This window comes from Festucalex cinctus, chromosome 19 (genome assembly GCF_051991245.1).
Source record: "Festucalex cinctus isolate MCC-2025b chromosome 19, RoL_Fcin_1.0, whole genome shotgun sequence".
Taxonomy (NCBI): Eukaryota; Metazoa; Chordata; class Actinopteri; order Syngnathiformes; family Syngnathidae; genus Festucalex; species Festucalex cinctus.
In genome coordinates this window covers 4,557,008-4,576,689 of record NC_135429.1, presented here as the reverse complement: position 1 = coordinate 4,576,689, position 19,682 = coordinate 4,557,008, and the positions used below count along the sequence as shown (strand labels likewise).

At 41.6% G+C, this 19,682-nt stretch overlaps 1 protein-coding gene across 6 annotated transcripts in view; it reads left to right on the top strand.

Annotated features, from left to right (window-relative positions):
* The window catches only part of macf1a (microtubule actin crosslinking factor 1a), a 121,289-nt gene that overhangs the window by 12,473 nt on the left and 89,134 nt on the right, over window positions 1-19,682 (top strand). Inside the window, exon 1 of one of the 6 annotated variants that reach the window (XM_077506347.1) lies at window positions 8,631-8,866. The exons of 4 other annotated variants lie outside the window; for them this stretch is intronic. In XM_077506347.1, coding sequence (XP_077362473.1) covers window positions 8,812-8,866 — 55 coding nt within the window. In that variant the 5' untranslated portion in view covers window positions 8,631-8,811. Of the gene's footprint in view, window positions 1-8,630; window positions 8,867-18,341; window positions 18,470-19,682 lie in introns of those variants that run through there. One more of the 6 variants, XM_077506344.1, reaches the window with a different exon arrangement.

The window sequence follows — 19,682 nt, the reverse complement described above, 5'->3', positions numbered from 1 at the left end:
AAATATTCTCAACTTTCACGTAGATTCCAAAAATTGTGGCATCCGAGCAAAGCGCTTTATCCTCATCATCATCATCATCCAACCAGAACGTGTAGATGTTATCATATGACCAATACTGTGCTCACTACACAGTCACTAGTGCTGCATTTACATTGCTAAATAGTGTTATTGTCCTAGATTTGTATTTTTTTTCTTGGTATTTTGGTTTTACATCATCATTCAGGTGTTTTCGTTTCCGAAGTTTTGGCGACTTCTAGATGGATTCTTACAAGATGACAGCAACATAGAAATTCGAACATTGGCGGCCATGTTCATTACTGACTCAGAAGATGTGGTGAGCGTTGAGAGAGAGAGAGAGAGAGAGAGAGAGGGAGAGGGAGAGAGAGACACACTGACTTTTAATCTGCTCCAATTCCTTCAGAGCGACGTTCTCGCATGAACGCACACCCTGCCGAGGCGACCCAGACCGTCAGGTGCTCCGGTCAATATTGCAAATCCGCACAAATAACGACACTATATGCTAGAACTTCGAGTCTATTTTTTATTTTTTATTTTTAAACACATTTAGCAGAGTTGCATAGTGCACTGGTGTGGCCGCCTTAGAGCGCCTCGTTGTCAGCCATGAGTGCAGACTGCAGAGTCATAGAGAGAAGAATGATGTCAATGGAAAAAATAGTGCCGTGTGACAGCCAGTGAGTGGATGGCATCATGGCAGCTTAGCTTTACAGCTTTAGGAAGAAAATGGAATAGTCCAACATGAGAAGGGAGATGGGAGCACTTAAACCAATCTTGATAGATTAAGTATCTTGATGTGTTTGTAAGCTCTGAACTTTATTAATCAGTTTTCATGAGACGTTTAGGGGACCTTGGAGATCTCAGGGCTCCTGGAATTCACCTGTTTGACTAATGGTTTAATTCCGCCCTTTTCCTTTTTTATTATTACAAGTGCACAGAGATATGAGGATTTTCCATTAAATTGGGCTCAGAGGGTAGTCTGTTGCGCTCTGGTGGGTGTCACATACACACACTCTCATGGCTCGTACCATTTACGAAGGGTGAATTGGAATGTACGCTCATTTGTCTTTCTTCTCAGCACAGAGCCATTTAAAATCCCACTAGTCAGCTCGTAAGCTTCTTTCCTTGTTTCCCCCCTACCCCCTCATTCAAGCTAGAATCACTCTGTCACATTGTCTCACCTGAGCCTCCCGCATGTGAATGAAAGATTCAGCAAAGTCACCATATTGAGGGATTTCCTCCTACCCCCCAGAAACTGGCACCGTTTCTCCTTGTGAGATCATTTGAAAAATCAGCCCCTGAAGCCAGTTTAACTGAGAAACATGAAATTCTGTAGACGTGTAGGATGAATACACTCACAAAAAAAAAAGTTTTTCAATGCATGCCCGAAAACACACAGGAAGTCTGCCACTTTAGACCGACGCAGCCATTTTAGGCTAATTTCGTTCATTTCTAGGGATTCTTCGAAGAACAACTGGCAGCACTGAGCACCATGATTTTAATTGGCTATTAGAATAGATTCATCAGCACCCCCTACTGGCAGAAGTGTATGGATGCATTATCTACTCCGATTCCCTCTGTAACTGCTCGCATCTATAATTACTATTATTATGTTTACCTTCTCGCATCCTTCGTTACCATAGCGAGGACGCAGTAACAGTCGTCATGGCTCGCCGTTTCTCCCGCTGGGCTCCATCATTACTAGGTCACTAGTTAAGCTGGAGCTACTTCTCTTAACAGGCTTTGCTCCTAATTGAGATGCACTATAATTATCATCCTGCAGGCATCCAGAGTGCACAATCACCCACAGTGTGACTCAACCCATGAACAGTGCAGTAGTTGCAGTCTTGCGCGACTGAATAATTCATATCTTCTCATATCCCGCTCCCCCGTGTATATCATTAACGTCTGATGTATCGCTGTCTGCTATCCTACTTAAATATATCATTGATTGTGTTATATTGTGTCTGGAAAAATTGGACCCTGAAGGCCTCTGAGGAGCTTTGACAGGTACTATGTGAGGGCGAGTGAAACTGATGGAGCTCTAGTGCGATGGAAATATAACAGTGAAAAACAATAACTGCAGAGTAAGAAAACCACAAGGCCCCTCAATGTGATAAACTAAGTACACCTGAACCACGGCCTCAACATCCCTGAAGCGCCTTTACCTTGGGTACCTAATTAGGTGGGCAAATAACATGCAAAACAAATTTAGCATGTTAGCATTCGAGTCTGGCTGACAGGTGGACACCGAGATGAATCGATGGCAGCGGTGCCCCCTGTGGATGAGTGAGCGACAGATCGATGGCGGCCACCGACACCTTCCCCCTCGCAAATAGTCGCACATCGTATGCGTGAGTGCGTGCGTGTCTGTGTGTGTATGCCATCTGTCAGAAGGACCCCTTAAATAAACACCCACTACTTAACTCCAAATGGAAAAAAAACTTTGTGGGACAATTAACAATGCGGCCATATTGACAAGAATTAGCTCAAGATGCTAAACGCTATCATGTGTTTTTATTGAAGTGTCAGCATCACATTTACCATAAAGGATCATAAAAAAAAGAGCCTAAAGGAAGGGGGTGGAGGCTCCCATTCAAGCCCCCCCCTACACTAGCAGGTCCCTTCTGTCACTCTAGCACCACCAACCTTTTTTCTCAGCTAATCCCATCCTGCCTCCGTCCCGTCTGTAGTTGCTGTACTCTGCTGCATCATCCTATTTCTTTTTTTTTTCTTTTTTATAATCTGAGCATGTAATCGCTCAATAGCATTCCTACAGGGGGGTGGGGGGGTGTATGGTACTGCTGGTGCAGGTCTTAAAGGTGAAAAGTGTGCTTAAAAGAAGGGGGAGGGTGAAGAGGAAAGACTGGGGTGGAGGTTCAGGTTCATTTATGCTCCAAGGGGTGCAAATGTCAATTTAAATGTTCCTCAAATACACAAATTTGGCAATTTACGTTTTTTTATTTGCTATTTCTATGTCGATTGTCAGTCATCTAAGTCGTCATAATCCACAAAGGTTGAATGGAAGCAACTGGACTCTTCTTGTTTGTTGATTTAGTTGTTCTTTTGAAAATGTTAAAAAATGACTTAATGATGCTCTTACAGTGACATGATATAGCACCATGCCGCCATGGCTGGGGTGTACTGTAAACGTCAACACCCGACACTTATTTCTCCCACCCTGTTGAGTTAAAATCAGATGTCCCAACTTTTCTTAAAATGCATCACACATTTAATAATGTCAATAACGCCTGTTGCCGTGTGACAGCGCCAAAAGTTGACTGAGTTTTGCGAGTCGCTGTTTGGAAGTGCACAAGGACGCTGAATGATTTGTGTTTGACACCCAGAAACACTTTCACTGTGACTCCAACTGACTTGTGAGTGTGTATGTGTTAGTGTGTGTGTAGAACATTCCTGAAATAACAAAATGATGGCGGGAGGAGTGGAGGTCTGTTTCGTCTGCAGCTCTTAAAGCGGCAGCGTCGACTCTTTCTGGTTCACGTCGCCATAAAACCGATCCAGTTTTAACCTGCAATGTTGGCTCTGACCTAAAAATCGAGTCTCTGCTGTAGAATTAAATAATTGATGGTTTATGTTTAAAAATGCAGGGGAATGTGTGCAGCCATATACAGCTGGTCTCCCCAGAGTTCTGCATCTGCTTCTCACTGAGGCCCACAATGTTCAGAAGGGTGGTTCTGCTTGATGTGTTAACGCGTTGAAGTGAAGACGTTCCAGATCATTCCGATCATCATGGCCTCAGATTTATTTCGTTTTAACCTAAAATCCCTCTGTAACTTTATCAGATATTTCTGTCACTTATGTGACTCTCAAGCACTTGTTTATTTGTCCAATCTGGTGTCAAAAATTCCAATCAGATGGAAATGTTCTGTGTTGTTTCATGCTTTTATTCAAGTTTGCTGCTTTGACCCACTTTTTGGACTTCCTGTGGGAAGTCACTTTGTCCTCAGGAGGTCTGCAGTGAGCAAAAATACTTTCTTATCGCCAGTGAATGGACAAAAGTACTGGGACGATCAATAAACCTTGGGAGATCCTGAATTCCGACTTTTTGGAGCCTTATGACATCCCGTCGATAATGGTTGATGTCCCGTGACCTTCTGAATGATTTCCTCTTGTGTTGGAACCATCCACAATCTCTTGTACAGTTTGTCTTTTTGTCTTACGTAAATATAAAAATCCATAGATCCGTCCTCTCAGATGGTCATGCTAGTTGGCGCCGCAAAACAGCTGCGAGTGATTCAGCTGATTCCCGCTCCAGGACATTTCCGGATAGTTCTCAAACAGTGTGTTCACGCTATTTGGATGTTCTCACATGACAATCGTCTTGCTTCTGAGCATTTGGCTCTCTGGCCAAGAGCTTTTCCATGAAACAGAGTGGAGGCTGTGCTAGGTATTGGAACAAAAGAACCAGACTGGCTGATAATGTTTAAATTCAAACCCAGCCCCTGAATGAAATTTGTAAACTTTTCCTAGAATATTAAACTTTTACCCGCAATATCAAACCCAAAATTGTTGACAGAACAAAAGCAATGATATCATAGCCTCACATGAGGATCGCAGCACACAACAAAAATGCGAGCATTCCTGCTAGTGTTACCTTTTCCCCAATTTGTTCAAACTCAGTTATGGAATTAAATAACAAATGACTCTCCAAACATTTGGCGGAATATTTAAACTTTTTTTTTTAGTCAACAAGATCAAAGTCAAGATCATTTTCTTTATAAGAAATCTAGAAACGTCCATGTCGTTTCAAGAAAAGAAAAACTGATTGTTCTGAATTTTCCCAATTCTGAATGTTTGAAAGTGCTGTGAGGTTTTCTGGGGCCAGCATCAGGCCATTTTCCTTCCATTCGTTGACATCAATAGTAAAGTGGAGTGGTGGGGAGGAGGTCTGGGTTGGTTTTGACAAAGAGAGAATGGAGGAGGGCACAGACTGGCGTCGTTTGTCCGAGGCCAATGAATGAAATCTTTATCCCACACGGAGGAGACACAAACTTTTATCATCTGTTTTTTCCCACTCTTTTCATCTTGTTTTGTCCTTTCTTTTCTTTTGCTTTTTGTCGTGACTTGTCTCCCTTCCCTGACAAATGAGTGCATTTCCGCCCAGAAAGCTCGACTTCTCTTCTCTTCAGCAGCCCCCTGCTGGAGGTCACACTACCGTGCAAATACAGTGAAAGGTTACTGGTAGAACCCAACAAAACTGGTTTAGGGGCAGTCCCAGGAATGATCTCTTTTGTAAACATTTTCAGATAATCCTAATGGTGTAAATGTAAAATTCAGCTTCATACAGTGCTTAACTATCCATTAAATGTCCAGTTGCACACTGATCCCAAATAGGATTCTCCTGCCTTGATGGAGTTCAAGTTATTTCAAACCAAACCTTGCCATCTGACTGAACTGTGTATTAATATAGAAATGTGTATAAACCTTGTCTTTATCCTTCCTCTGCAGATTATCTCTATTAGCACAACACATTAGACGCTGGATCAGCTTAAGTTATGGAATTTAATGTCCATGAACCCTACATGCTGCTTCATCAGAATACTTAATTAATGCCTGAGGGGAAATTATGATCTAATTATGTAAGGCTTCCAGAGTACGTTTTGTCAGGAGGCATTGAATTTATGCCCCGTGCCTCCTGTTTCAGGCCACAAACCAGAAGTCAGCTCTTTGGGAGTTTGAAACAGGTGTTCAGGCACAACTGGACACTTCAGCCACACCCTTTAGGGAGAAAGGTCTCTGGTATTTGTTGCAGGGAGAGACCGCATTGACTCCATGCCAACAAGCAACTGATGGTCAGGAAGGCGTCCTTGAATGGGACGTCCAGTTGTTGGCGTTCTTGTCACACACCTGTCATCTTTTCGCAAAGTATGGCTCTAGGTTTACCTTCACACCGTTCAGTTGAAATACACGTGTCCACTACTATATCCTTCTTCTTCTGTGGTGTCTATTGCCGTTTGGTGAAACAGACTAATGGTCTTGACATTATTACATTACAAATGACGGACCATCAAAAATATCTAAAATAGTATAAAACACATGAAGACATGGGTAATCTTTTTTTTTATTTTATTTTATTTTATTATTTTTTTTTTTTAAGTACAAACCATATCTGGAAATTAATGAACATCTTCCAATCATAACACGGTCACAGTGTCACTGTCATCCCGCTGTTTCCGCATTAAATAGCCTTTGGACCTGCCACTTGTCCCGTCAGCTGCTGCGTCGGGTGTGTCGGGTGTCTCCCAAACGACCATATACATGTTATGCGTCACAGTGTTTGACGGTCAATTGCAGGGTGTGGACGCATTTCTCTCAACCAGCTCTTTGTGCCATTCAATCCTGATACTGTAGACCTGTCATGTGATTGATTGTAATGACAGATGCATATACATGCTTGGAATAGTTTGCCAACTTATGGACGTACATTAGCGGAGAAGAAGAAGAAGAAGAAAACAGAAGGCTACAAGCTTGTGCTTTGTGGCTGTTGCTAATTTAAGACGGAGGCTGAAGAGGCGCCTTGTTGTGACAATCACAGAGGTGTCCATTCTCAGAAAGGGAACTTCCCAAACCTCAAGTTCATTTGGCTAAACCACCGCATGCATCCTGTCAATCCAAAATAACCTTTATGTTTATGCCATACGGCAGATTTAAGCCTTTTTCCATGCAAAGAATTGGTGAATCAGAGCCATAAAGTATTTATCCAGCTTTGCTTGTGAAGATCTAATGAGGATGATGGCAACACGGCATTCTGCAAATCATACAGCGTACAGTAACATGATTCAATTCGTAAATAAATTTAATCATATATCAAAGCGATTTTCCATGTTTGAATGAATTGAAATGCCATTACCGGTAATTCTTTCCAGCCCAACAAGACAAACAGCAGTTCTTGTTTTCTAGTGAAGCACTATTGTATAAAAGACAAACAGAATAAAAGCGACCCGTTTATAAAGTTTGACTACTGTACGTGCTGTAGCATTTGTGTGTTGGATGAGTGAGTGACGTCAGGTCGGCTGGTTTGTCTTTTTGTGAACATTTTGGAGGCAGTTGTGGCTTACATCAGGTCCTTGCAAGTGTTCTCATTTTGTACTTTCGTACTGTCCAATCAACGGCTGTGACTGCTTACATGCAAGGCCTCAGCTGCTCCATTTTTTTTTTCCTCTTCACTTGCTCAGTAACTCAAATTTTTACTCATGGCACAAAGCCAAAAACTCAAACAAGCAATTGCTCGTAACTTGAAAACTCGTATGTGGTGGCACTTGTAACTAGTCAAGGTATAACTATACTTTTGATGTTAGCATACGGTAGTCGTTGTTGGATGGAGAAGTAAACGTCATATCATGAGTGCATTTTTGAGTTGCAACCAGGCAGCATTCCGAATCTGTCACGGCTGTAAAATTACTTGAAAAGGTGGAAAATTGTCGGTTTGTCCCTCCATTTTTTTGTTTTGTTGGCATCATTCATGCAGAATTGCACAAGAGGAAAAATAGCGAATAGTCCGCCATCAACAGCTTGATTATGATTATGAACGATGATGATGTGTTGATGACCCGTGTTAAAAAGGACTAATCAGATTTTTCTTTTTTCTTTCATGTGTGCTGCCCCACTTGACCACTTCACAAAGGTAAATAAAACGCTCTTGAACTTGTTTGCATGTCCACATCACATCATTTGCCGTCTTGGGTCAAACTTCCCCCGGCCGTGTTTTGCTTGTGTTCTCTACAAGTTAACGCCTCGGGGTCACTTTACTGGTCCTTAATCAGCCCCTTTTTTTTCCTTTTATAATCCTGAGCTCCTGTGCTGTTGCCGTGGCGACCAGTCACGCCATTGGCCCCAGTCCGGCCCCGTGTTTGTGGGGTTTGCGGAAAAGGTCCTTGTGAGGGAGTGGAGAGGTTTTGACCATGATGTGTGAAAGAGAAAAGGCTTGCTTTCTCAGGGGAGCGTTCAGCATCGCTTGAAGGTTCTAAGTCTCGTTAACGGTTGTTAAAAGGAACTTGCGCCTTTCAACTAATGTGTGTGTAAATGTGTTCATGTGTGGTGTATTAACTCAACTCAACTCAGCTCAACTCAACTCAACTTTATTTATAAAGCGCTTTAAGAACAGGCGCTGTATACAAAGTGCTGTACATAAACATCAGTTTTGCAGTAAACAAAAATTCATATTCAAATACATCACATCATCTCTCTTTTTTTTTTTTTTTTATTGCCACTGGTTAGCATGTGTACCTAATGAAGTGACCCAGTGAGCTTCCAGATTATTGAGATGTACACCTTCAGTATTGTGGTTAATGTTTAATCACCTTGTGGATCATTTAAAGAAAGTACTGTATAGCTCCACGTATGTACAGTATACTAATAAGTCACTGGACGGCTAATTCGTGTCGTAAAGCATTACAAAAAAAGTGGGCGTGCGTCGTCACAAATATGTGACAGTCAATAAGCTCCGAAACACACTCACACAGTGTCAGTGTGCTACAATGCTAGGCTAGACGCGCACGTGTCTGTGTCTATGACATCATCAGGCTGATCAAAGTCCAATTCCTCTATCCGGCTTAGAGCGGCGCACACACTTACCACACACATACACACACACTTAAATTAACACAAACACACGGGCGGCTGATCATTGTCGAGACTGACGGATTATTGCGGACGTCTTCCCTTTGGCAATGTGGATCTTCGGCGTCCCTCCTCCTCCTCCTCCTCCTCTACCTCTTCCTCACTCACCTTGCTGTCAACACATTGACCGCCTCTGACTGTCCCGGCAGGGGAGGGATGAGCTCCGCGGCGGCATACAGACAGTTCCTCCAGGACTTGGAGGACAAACGAGGTAGACTACTTCGCTATACCACCTCCGTCCTAGTATTTTTGAGCAGGTTTTATGTTGTGAAATGAGGAAACAGCACATTGCTCACTAGGCGCTGAAGGTGAATCAGTTTCAGCTGAGGGTTGGGCAGGAAAAAAAATGATGTCATACCTGCTCTTCAGGAGTTGGTCTAAATGTCACTCCATTTTAGGTTAAGTGTCGCAACTGTTTTACAGGTTTGTGTTTGGCAATATCATTCTTCAAATAAAATAGTTTAGTTTTATTTTCTTGGAAGTTTTCAACATGAATGAATCACCGCTTTTAAACATGCACCATGTTTTTGACAACGTTCAGCAACATTTCACAGATTCAATTGTTTTTGTGATAACTTTAAATTCAAAAGAGACTGGACACTCATCGTATACATTTAATATTTTATTTAAAAAAAAAACGCTTCACAATTTATTACATGAATTATAATTAATGTAATCGAAAAGGACAATTTTTTCCAATTAATTTTATTTCACATTTTTAATATACTGTAGACCCCTGCTCTATGTGTCAACAGACTTGAGGGGGGGAGGTGGTTCCCCTTCCCCCCCAAAAAATTAGAACGTGAATGTGCAGGTGTCCTTTGTACTATTAAAGTAATAGCATAATTGCCCAAGTAATTTGTGAAATTTTTTGGAGAACAAGAAAAAAATCCACCGCATTTAAACAGGAGAAACAGTCCACTCACATCGATTCAACCTTTGCAGAAAACATGACCTGGATGACTGCGAATCTACACAGAGTAAACGAAGAAAAAAAAATAATTCTACAACAAACCTTTGCACTTTTGTTGCTATTAGGGTAACGATTTAACTAACGTTTTTTAAACCTTATCTCCATCTGTCCCATAAAAAAAAAACAAAAGAAAGAAATGGAGCCCTTGAACACAAAAAGTTTTCCTTCTCCTTGAGCAGCTTGAGGCTAGTTAGCGACCGCTACTAATTGTCAGCCGTCTGCTTTGTGGTGGTTGACACTGGATCCTCTACACGCGTTTTATTTTTTTTTCTCAACAAAAGTTAAGCAGAGGATGTTTGGTTTCCAGTGTCATGTGATGCTATTAGCCTGGCAGCAGCTAAGCGCATGAAGCGTAGCTTCGAGTGTCCCGATTGGGGCCTCACTCAAGTCTTTGTATTTTTTTGTTGTTTTTGTTGAAAGAGAGTCGGGTATGGTCAATGTGATTACTTCTTGAAAAACACTTGAACACACTTGTTTGCTACGTATGCTAATCATGCAACAGCTGCGCTACAACTTGAGGTTTTTTTGGTCTCTTGTACTGGTTTTTAGTGACTGGTCGTTTTGTTTTTTTTTGTCTTTAACCACACACCTGCTAGCTTCTTATGCATAATGTCACATAAATATCAGCTACGAATTTATAGTCATTCTCTCCAAAACTATGAAAATGGCACAAAACCCATGTGTCATGTTAGAGTAATGTAACTTTTTTTGTGCGACATAGCGCAGGTCGCTACAATGTTATGCTAACATTGGAGCTATCGCCTGCATTTTTGTCTTTTTTTTTTCGGTGGTCTTTTATCTGTTTATCTACCTCAGCCTGACTCGGTTTGTTGTTCCATGTCAGTGGCCTTGTGTGTTTGGACGCTGTTTGTTTTTCAGGTTTATGTGCCGAAAATGTTAGCATAACCTATTAGCATAGCGTAACTTGCTTGAAGTGTGCTACATATTAGTGTCACTCTTGGTGGCTCAGTCTGATATGCTATGCTAGCAAATTAGCACTATGACAATATCAATCAAAAACTGCGCCAGACTTGACTCTTGTTAGCACATTTAAGCAGTCACTTGACACCACCCTGTGTCTTACATATACACACATTAGTAACCTATTTACAAGTAACTCGATCTGTTACAGTGCCGACACAATAAGTGTTTTGTCCAGTGGCTCAAGGCAGTCATATGAGGGCTTTTTGGACTTTTGCGGTTAAGCTAACATTAGAGGTATTGTCGCGGCCGCGTCATGAGTTTGTTTTCGAGTAAACCGCACTCACACGGGTTCAAAGCCAGGTCCAATTGGATTAAGAGGGATTGTGGCCTTTCAGTGTTTGAATTGTGAAAAAGAAGGGGGAAAAATACAACAGCACTGCATTATGTGTTGTTTGCTAACGGTCTGATGCGATTACGCTCAACAAGTTTGACTGTGTTTGCGCGGTTGTGATGATGGGAGCCATGTGGAACGTGACTATTAACATTGCCCACCGTCTGGACTTTCAAAGCTGGTTGATCAGGTTATGTAAACGCTCTTTCAGCGCTAATATCTGCAGCTAGCTCTGTTTTACAGTTTATAGTTTCAAATTAAGGCTCAGAGTTGGGGTTACTAGCTAGGATCAGGGTTTCAAGCCTGTATTTCATAAACTTGTCCATAAACCAGCTAAAAACAGTTTGGCGCCGAACTTGACTATTTTTGGGGCCTATCACCAATCACCGGCTGCTGTCTAATGTTGTTTGCCTTAGCATCCGTTTAGCAGTTTCTTGAACCCTGCATGCTCATCCTGTAGTTCCTTACACAGGCCGGTGTCTAATTTGTCGTGTTGAAGGCTTTTGTAGACTGTCCCCCACGAGACACTGCAGTATTGCACAGCTTGCAAATAGCTTGACTTTTATCCTTCTCCGACAGCACGAAGAGTCTCCATACCGCCCACGTGTTTTTCACTGAGCTGGCTAAGCTAATTGACAATCGCGTACGGACTATGTCATAAGACGCGCGACAGGAAGTAAATACATAAATACATAAAATAAATAATACACACACAGCTTTTGGATTCAAACGTGTAAAATGATTTTGTAGGCTATGTGATTTGTGGAGCCGATGATCGGCCAAATTATGACATTACAGGCGATCACCGATTCATAAAATGCAACTAGCTCCAGTTTTGTAGTTAAAGCTGGGCAGTGGATGGACAATCACTTAATAGTTCTTTTGTCCATCACATGCTTTCCAAATGGATCACACTGATTTTAGAAGCAGTAAAATGTTTTATTGGGCTGGTGGTGGTCGTCATAGCAACGCCATGTAAAATGACGACCAGAGTCTAGACGCCATTCCTCCAATTTCCTGCTTATCAGCTGACTCTGCCTGAGGAAGAGTTTGTAGTTCCATCCCCATTTTATTTCCTTTGGCGTTTTGTGTGTTTCGACCAGAATGATTGGTGGATGTAAAAAAGTAATTTTGCTTTCAGGCCATGGCTGAGGTGTCAAATTTGTGTTTCAAGCAAATGTTAGGGTTTTATGTTATGATTTCAAGCAAGAGGTAAAGTTTGATATAGCTATTTTGGTTTCAAGCAAAGGTTAAGATTACAAATAAGTCATTCTGGCCAGGTTTAGGGTTTCAATCAAATCTTAGGGTTGACAATTTGGGTTTCAAAGTACAGGGGCGGTTCTAAGCAAATATTAGGTTTTTAATATTTGGTTTCAAATAGGGGTAGAGTTTGTAATTTGGGTTGCAAGGATGGAATGTTAACATTTCAAAAGTAGGTTTCAGAGTAAGGTTAAGTCAAAGTTAGGGATTCAAAGGAGGGTCAACACTTGTTCGTACCGTGACGCTTGAGAACTGAAAGTTCACTTGGAGCTGTTGCACTAGCTCATTAGCATGTTTTCAGTAGCCGCGCAGCAGAACGTGTGTGCCGTGATAAGCATGTTTATGCTTTTCTGCTTATCTGCGGTGCGACACTTGTGGGCGTTACTAGCTCATTTTGTCACAATTAGCACGAATTACAGACCTTATAGCGCCCCCCCGCAGCTCGATGCGGCAGGACTCAGGCAATGTGAGAACATTCTGTTGACACATTAGCCTCATGCTACTTGTGCGTGTGTGTGGCTGCGTGCGTGCATGTGTATGAGCTCGTTAAAATGGGATTAGAGTCAAAAACTTTTAACGCAACTACATCTTCCATTGATCACACTCATGTGCCCAACAGGCAAACATTCCCGACATTTCCTGCTAGGCCGCATTGTAACTCTCCTGTGTCACGGCCTTTTTAGGCAATCAGTTTGACATCTCTGTTTGACACTCTGTTTTACAAATATGCACCTATTATTTATTTTTTTATTTTTTTACAATAACTTGAAACTTAATGACTTTTAATTCAGTTTCTCATACAGTGCAGTCACACCACATTACACATTACACACCAGTCTATGTAGAAATTAAGTTAATATACATCACTTGCAATTTTCCAGAAAAATAACACACCAAACTTCAATGTTTTCCTATTTATTATTTTTATAATATTTATTATTATACATTTATTTATTTATTTACTCCGTTTTAAATGCACTGCAGCCCGTTTAGCTTTTTTTTTTTTTTCATTACAGACTTGTAGTATGTAGTTTCTTCTAAAGTAAGAATAAAAAAAAACATAATTCTCAGCTCATTTTCAGCTATACCGCAGCCCGTTGACAGTTGATATGATGCCACTCTGACCTTCGCACACACATTACTAGCATAACAAATACACGTTCTCTTTTTCAGGAAAAAATGTTTACAATGGTCAAGCACTGAATTTAACAGTGAAGTGCATTCATTTCACTTTCAAATTTTACGATGCTGGATCCATACACGCTTGCAAGCTCCCTGTGACACACAGAGGGAAGCTCGTCAAGCATGTGCAACCTCCTGCAGACATAAACAAACACTCATGAACCTGACACATAAAACCAACCTGTTGAATCAGCAAGGCTTTCGGATGATTTTAACAAGACACTTTAACTAGCTACAGCAGTAAAGCATTAGGGAGTAGCCCGACTGGTATAAACATTCATCAGCGTGAGCTTGTGATGGCACATGACTTGACATCATGGTCTTCCCTGACAGCGCTGTAATTAACTGCTGTCTTCTTCTTCTTCTTCTTCTTCTTATTATTATTCTTATTATTATTATTATTAATTTACTGATGTAAAATGTATTTACTTAAAAAAAAACAAAAAAAACCCTGTATACGCAGGCGAGTTGAGAGCTGAGTGTCTGGGGGTCAGGTGAAAAGACTAGCAAACAGGACGGGATCTTATTGGTCCATGGAATCGACAACTGGGGTTAAAATGGAGGACCCAATTGCCACGGTGTTGTGTTCAATTCCCATGTGTTTGTGTGCACTCTTCACATTCTTTGCCTCTCCAGACCCTTTGAATGTGCCCCCACTTCATCCCCTTCACTTCGCCTTTTCCCATCGCTGACCTTCTCCGGCCGTTGTTTCTCTTCCTCTTCGTCTTTGTCGCTCTCAATGCCGCCACCCCCCAATAGCATTTCTTGCTGTGACGCTGGCACCACAGCCCGTTTAGGCAGTCACTTGACACCAATCTGTCTTCCATAGATACAGATTAGTAACAGCAACGAATTTGATCGAAAGATCAACCCTTTTCTGGTTAATCCCAATTTCAACTACAGCATACTGCAGTCCGTTTGGGACTGCGTCTGTGACAACTGAAATTTTGAGTCACACACCCCAAAAACAAAATACCAAATCTACACGATAAATTCCTTCGTAATCAAATACAGATAAATCAACCCACTCTCTCCTTCTCTTAAGAAAAAAAAAAAGTTTGAATGAAACTTCTCTTTTCTCATGGGGTCATAAATCTCTGCTTTTCGTGGTCGCCTCCCTCCTTTCCCACCATCCGTCTCCATTCAGGGATTGTCCGTGTGGTCCTACTTTGCTTCCCCCCCTTTCTCCTCTCTGTTTTCTTTGATGTTAGCCCAATGAAAGTAGAGCTACATCAACAATCTCACACATTCAGCACTAAAGCTAATGACCATGCTAACTCTAACTTCCAGGATATAATATCGTGTGTGGTAAACTTGATTTGCTGTGTGTGTTTTTAGTGCATACACACAATCACACGTTCGTCAAGAGTCTGCGGTTGGTTAGCACATTTGCTCTATATTGAGCCGTCACTTCACTTGATTATATACTAAAGTGAAGGTGACCCTGAGGGGGAAGGAGATGAAAAAACACATCAGTTGCGTCTGTCTTGATTGTCTTGTGCTGAAGGCTGAGGCAAAGGAATCAGGTAATTAGTTTGTCGACAAGAGCTCCAGTCTACCGTAAACGTTTACTGTGCCACTACGCTGTCGTCTTTATAGTTTACTTTAGGCCTGACAAATGCATACATGCATTGGTCTAGGCCAATGGTCTAGTTGTACCAATTCCTGTCCTCGAGGTCTGGAGTCCTGCAGGTTTTAGATGTTTCCGACCACAAGCACACCTGATTCATATAATCAGCTCATCATTATGCCCGACAACGATCCTGATCAGGTGTTTTGGTAGGCGGAAACATCTAAAACCTGTTCGCGAGCTGATCGTTGATTGCAGCAATGTTGTTCGTGTGAGAAGTGCACATCAGCGGAGGTGTGCTTTGAACTAGAGTAGTTGGTCTGAAAAATAAACATCTGAGCGACAAACTTGAACCAATTAATCGCCTAGCCACAATGTTAGCATTTAGCTTTAACTCAAAAGTGAGCAGTTCTGTCTCGAGGCATTCTCGATGATCCCCTATTTAAGAGTTTGCGTGTGTGTATGTGTGTGTTTGATGTTTGTGTGCTGAGGCCTGTTAATCCACACTTGCCAGTTTATGTAGCGGTCATGCTACTTGTAATCTCTTAATGGCCTCTTGGGGTGCCTTGTCTGTCTGCCCGCTAACTTCCTGTGTGCAGCTATCCGCTAAGCTCAGCCTGTCAAAACATACCGTAAGCTAACTGTCACTCACTCACTAATTGTTTATTTTCCAAAGCTATCTATTCAAGTCTCTTTGTCGGATGCGTGCGTGTGAGATTAGCTGAGCTGACACGCTCCGAGCTCGATTGCTCATGCCTGTTTGACCCTCTGATGCCAGACTCATCGTCTGGGTGGTCTCTCATCTGTCACCGTCTATAAAAGCGTCATCAAATATTAACAGAGGACGACAACTGTGTGTTTTCTAGCTGCCTCAGGTTGCCCCCTATGTGCTAAAAGTGGCACTGCATGGCAAGCTGAGTCTGTGGCAAAGTTTTCCAACGTGTTCTCCAATCTTGGCCGCATGATAATTTTACATATTTTGTTTTAATTTTCCATTCATCCATCTGTTTTTTTATATTGTTGATCCCATTCAGTGTTGCAGGGAGGATGGAGAGTGGTGCCAGCTGTATAAAATTCAGCTATGTGAACCACTCTAAACTGTGCAGTAACATGTCGACAGACAATATCACAGCCACAGGAATATATTCTTTATCCTCTGCGAAAAATAACTAATATTGCTGCAACTTCCTGAGTCATCTTGTTGACATTTAATAGACAAAATGTTTGTAGCACGTTTATTTTAGTGAATTAAATTGAAGGTTAGAGGATACATCAGCCCTTTTCCTCATCCTGCTCACCATGTTTCCTGTCATCCTCATCCTCCTATCACACAGCTGTCATTTGGAGTTTTGTTTTGTTTTTTTTCCCTCTCTCCATCACCTCTCAGTTATTGTGTCAGCATGACCTTGCTATGCTGCGTCTGTGAAGGACGCTGACTGGGACAATTTGGAGAGCGATAAAAGGTGCCCTATAGGGATATGAGACACTTCATGTTAGTTATGTTGTTTTTACACATAGTGAATGTGTCACAAAAGGCGGCATTGTCTGTGCCGGGTGAGAAGTGGTGACATTTTCGAGCCGAATGAATGAAATAAGCCATTCACTTCACGACACAATACAAAGCTTATAATCATGCTCTATTTCTGTGGATTCATGAAATTTTTTTCTCATTTTTTTTTTTTTTAAAGCAAAGCAAAAAATATACACTTCAATCAACTGTCATAGTGGACATAACATTGGGTACACAATCAAATGAGATCCCATGCAAAAAAAAGTTAATTGAGAGGTATTAATTGGACCAATTTGTTTGTTGTTGTGGTTTCCACTGCAGTTGACCACCACTGCTGTAGAAACGCTCTACATAGCAAAGTTTCTGTTGAACAGTGGGTTTTTGTATCATTAGTCTCTCCTGCCACACTGTGGTGAGCATTGGCGCAACCACAGTCCTCGTCTCACTTCTCACAAGCGTGCTTGTCTAATGTCTTGTTATTCCTCTTTATACAGTCATTTATTAATGTAGTCCTTTAAGAATTTATAAGGGTTGTTTGCTTAGGTTTTTCTGTTGTTTTTGTGGCTCTTTTTTTTAATGCACCACAATACATTTTACTTCAATTGTTAGATACGGTAAGATATGCTTCCATTGATTGGTCTAAGGGGATGTTCAGGTGTTACAGCAGTTACATGGAACTAATGATAATAAAGCAAATTTTCATTTTTAATAAAAATGTGTCGCAACATAAAACATTTTCCCAACAAACTGATATATTGTTTGTTCTCGCATGTGTCTTTCTGAGGTGCGAGTAACAGGAGACATTCAGTCGGTCTCTCCTGTGGCTGTCTCAGTCTTTGACCCGCTCCACTGTACCCTCAATCCCCTCACTCCAGCATAACTGTCATAGTCAGCTGATGTCCAAAATCAAAATATCACAGCCGGGATGCGTCACTCTGGTCATGGCAACGCCGATAAACACCAAAGCACATTAGAGCGCACACACTTCTTTGACCCTCCTGTTTCTGTATGTTAATGGGTTTGTTATTTTATTGATTATTATTATTATTTTTTAGATCTGAAAAAGTGTATATAGGCCAGCAAAAGAAACATAAGCCAAAATTTTTCCTAATTTTTTTAAAAAAAGTACTGAAAATTGTATACAAATCGTGTATGTTTGTGTCCAAGATATATGATGGACATTGTGCTGCTCTTTCTGGTAGTGCTTACTTTGGCCAGTCACTTCTAGTTGCTTGCCACCAGTTTTTGTTTTTCATAGATGCTGTGTGATTAGCATTTACTAGAAACTTCATTTATCTAATCTAGTGCAACCCCTGACTTCCATTATCTCAAGTTTCCAATATACCGCAACCCGTTTAAACACCGATCTCTTATACAAATGTACACAGTACACCTTACGAACAATAATCTATTATATATATATATATATAAAAAAAAAAAAAAAAGTACAGCACCAAATTTAAGTCCTGTCAACTCAAGTTTCCAGTAGATTACATTTAGGCAGCCACTCAACGCCAATCTGTTGTGCATACACACTACTTACATATTTAAATTTTTAACTTCTTTCCAGTATACCACAGCCCGTTTAGGCAGTCACAGGAAGTGCAGTTTGTGGCTTCCTGCTTTCGAGTTTCATTCGCCCAAATGCTCTGCGATGACTTGATTGGAGGAACTGGAATTCACTCTAGAGGTTGAGTAAGCTTTAGAGGGAGAGAGAGGGAGAGAGAAAGAGGGAGGGCAACTCTATGGAGAGAAGCACTGTGCACTTGTTAAGCTCTGGCTAGTTTTGTGTTTGTGATCCCATGAGATGCTTTCGTCTTCTTTTGGATCCTAACCGGGTTTCTTTCTTGGGGGGCGGGTGGGGGGTCATGGACTTCCTGTGCGACCCGGGCGTAATGGTGCCCATTCTGGTTGCAACGGTGCACTTTCTCACCGCGGCCGGCTTTTGGTTCTACCGCCGCCGTCATCGTCAGCGTCTCCTCGCGCCACTCGTGCTTGAAGGAGGTAATAACTGTCCCGACAGGAAGGAAGTAGATGTTGTCAAATTAGACATGAGCGTCATACACTTCCTGTTGAGACTCCACCCACTTTTTGATTTCAGTCATGCTTTTCGCATGTAGTAGCATGTTAGCTCCTAATTAGCTTTTGTGTTGCACATAGCATCCTATTAGCTTTTTGACCTTTAGGGAATGGACAGTTGTCAGGTTTAGCATGTAGCATTAGCGCTCCAGGCTTGCTAACATGAAACCATGTCATGGTTCTATTTTAAAGGCAGACACGTTGTTTCTCCTGTTACAGTGAAACAACCCGCGTATGAGTATTTGCTCATGCTCCGAGTCCATATTTGGATTCAAAATTGAGGCGATGCTTTATCAGAAGCTTTGTTAAACTTTGGCTTCTTGCTCTGTGAGCTCTTGATGCAAGTGGACTTCCAGTAAGACACTCGTGTGCTTTTTTCTTTTTTTTCCCCCACTTATAAACATTCTGGCCACAACATTCACAACATAAGTTCATCTCCACTGGCTATTGAGATCTAATTCAAACTAACAAAGTCCAGTTCAGTTTCCGTGACTTTTATTCAGTTGTCTGTGCTTGTGTCTTCAGCGTTAGGTAGGAATATGAGTCTGAATGTTTTTTTGTTGTTTATGCCCTGCGATTGACTGGCGACTAGTCCACATGTGTACGCATCTTCTTGCTCAAAGTAAACCGGGAAGGGCTCCAGCACATCCATGACTCACTGATCACATTTGACACACCTACTCAAGCTAAGGAGATCCAATCAAATATAGTCTTGTTTAACAAAAATACCACTAAGGCTTCGTTTTCATTAATTTGACACATTGTTTTGTCTGCTTTAATTCTGGCGTCCCTCAGGGCTGCGTCCTGGGGCCCTGATTGTTTTCGCTTGATGTCAAATTCCTTAGCTAACATTTGATGTTTGTTTATATTGTCCCCCTTAAACAGCAATTGGCCAGAACTTCCAGCTCGGGTCACATTGCAGGCTTAGCGTCTTAAGCTCATTTAGGATTTGTTGCTTTTGCTCGAGACACGCGACTGATTTGATCTGCTTGCAGTGTGGTTGGCTCGAATGGTAGGTCAGTACCTTGGCATGAGAGGTGAAATACATGCTGAGCTTTCTGGACTGATTGAGGGCTGTGTTTAATATTTTTGCTTGACTTCGATGGTTGACGTGGTCCTTGATAGTCTGGTAGTAAAA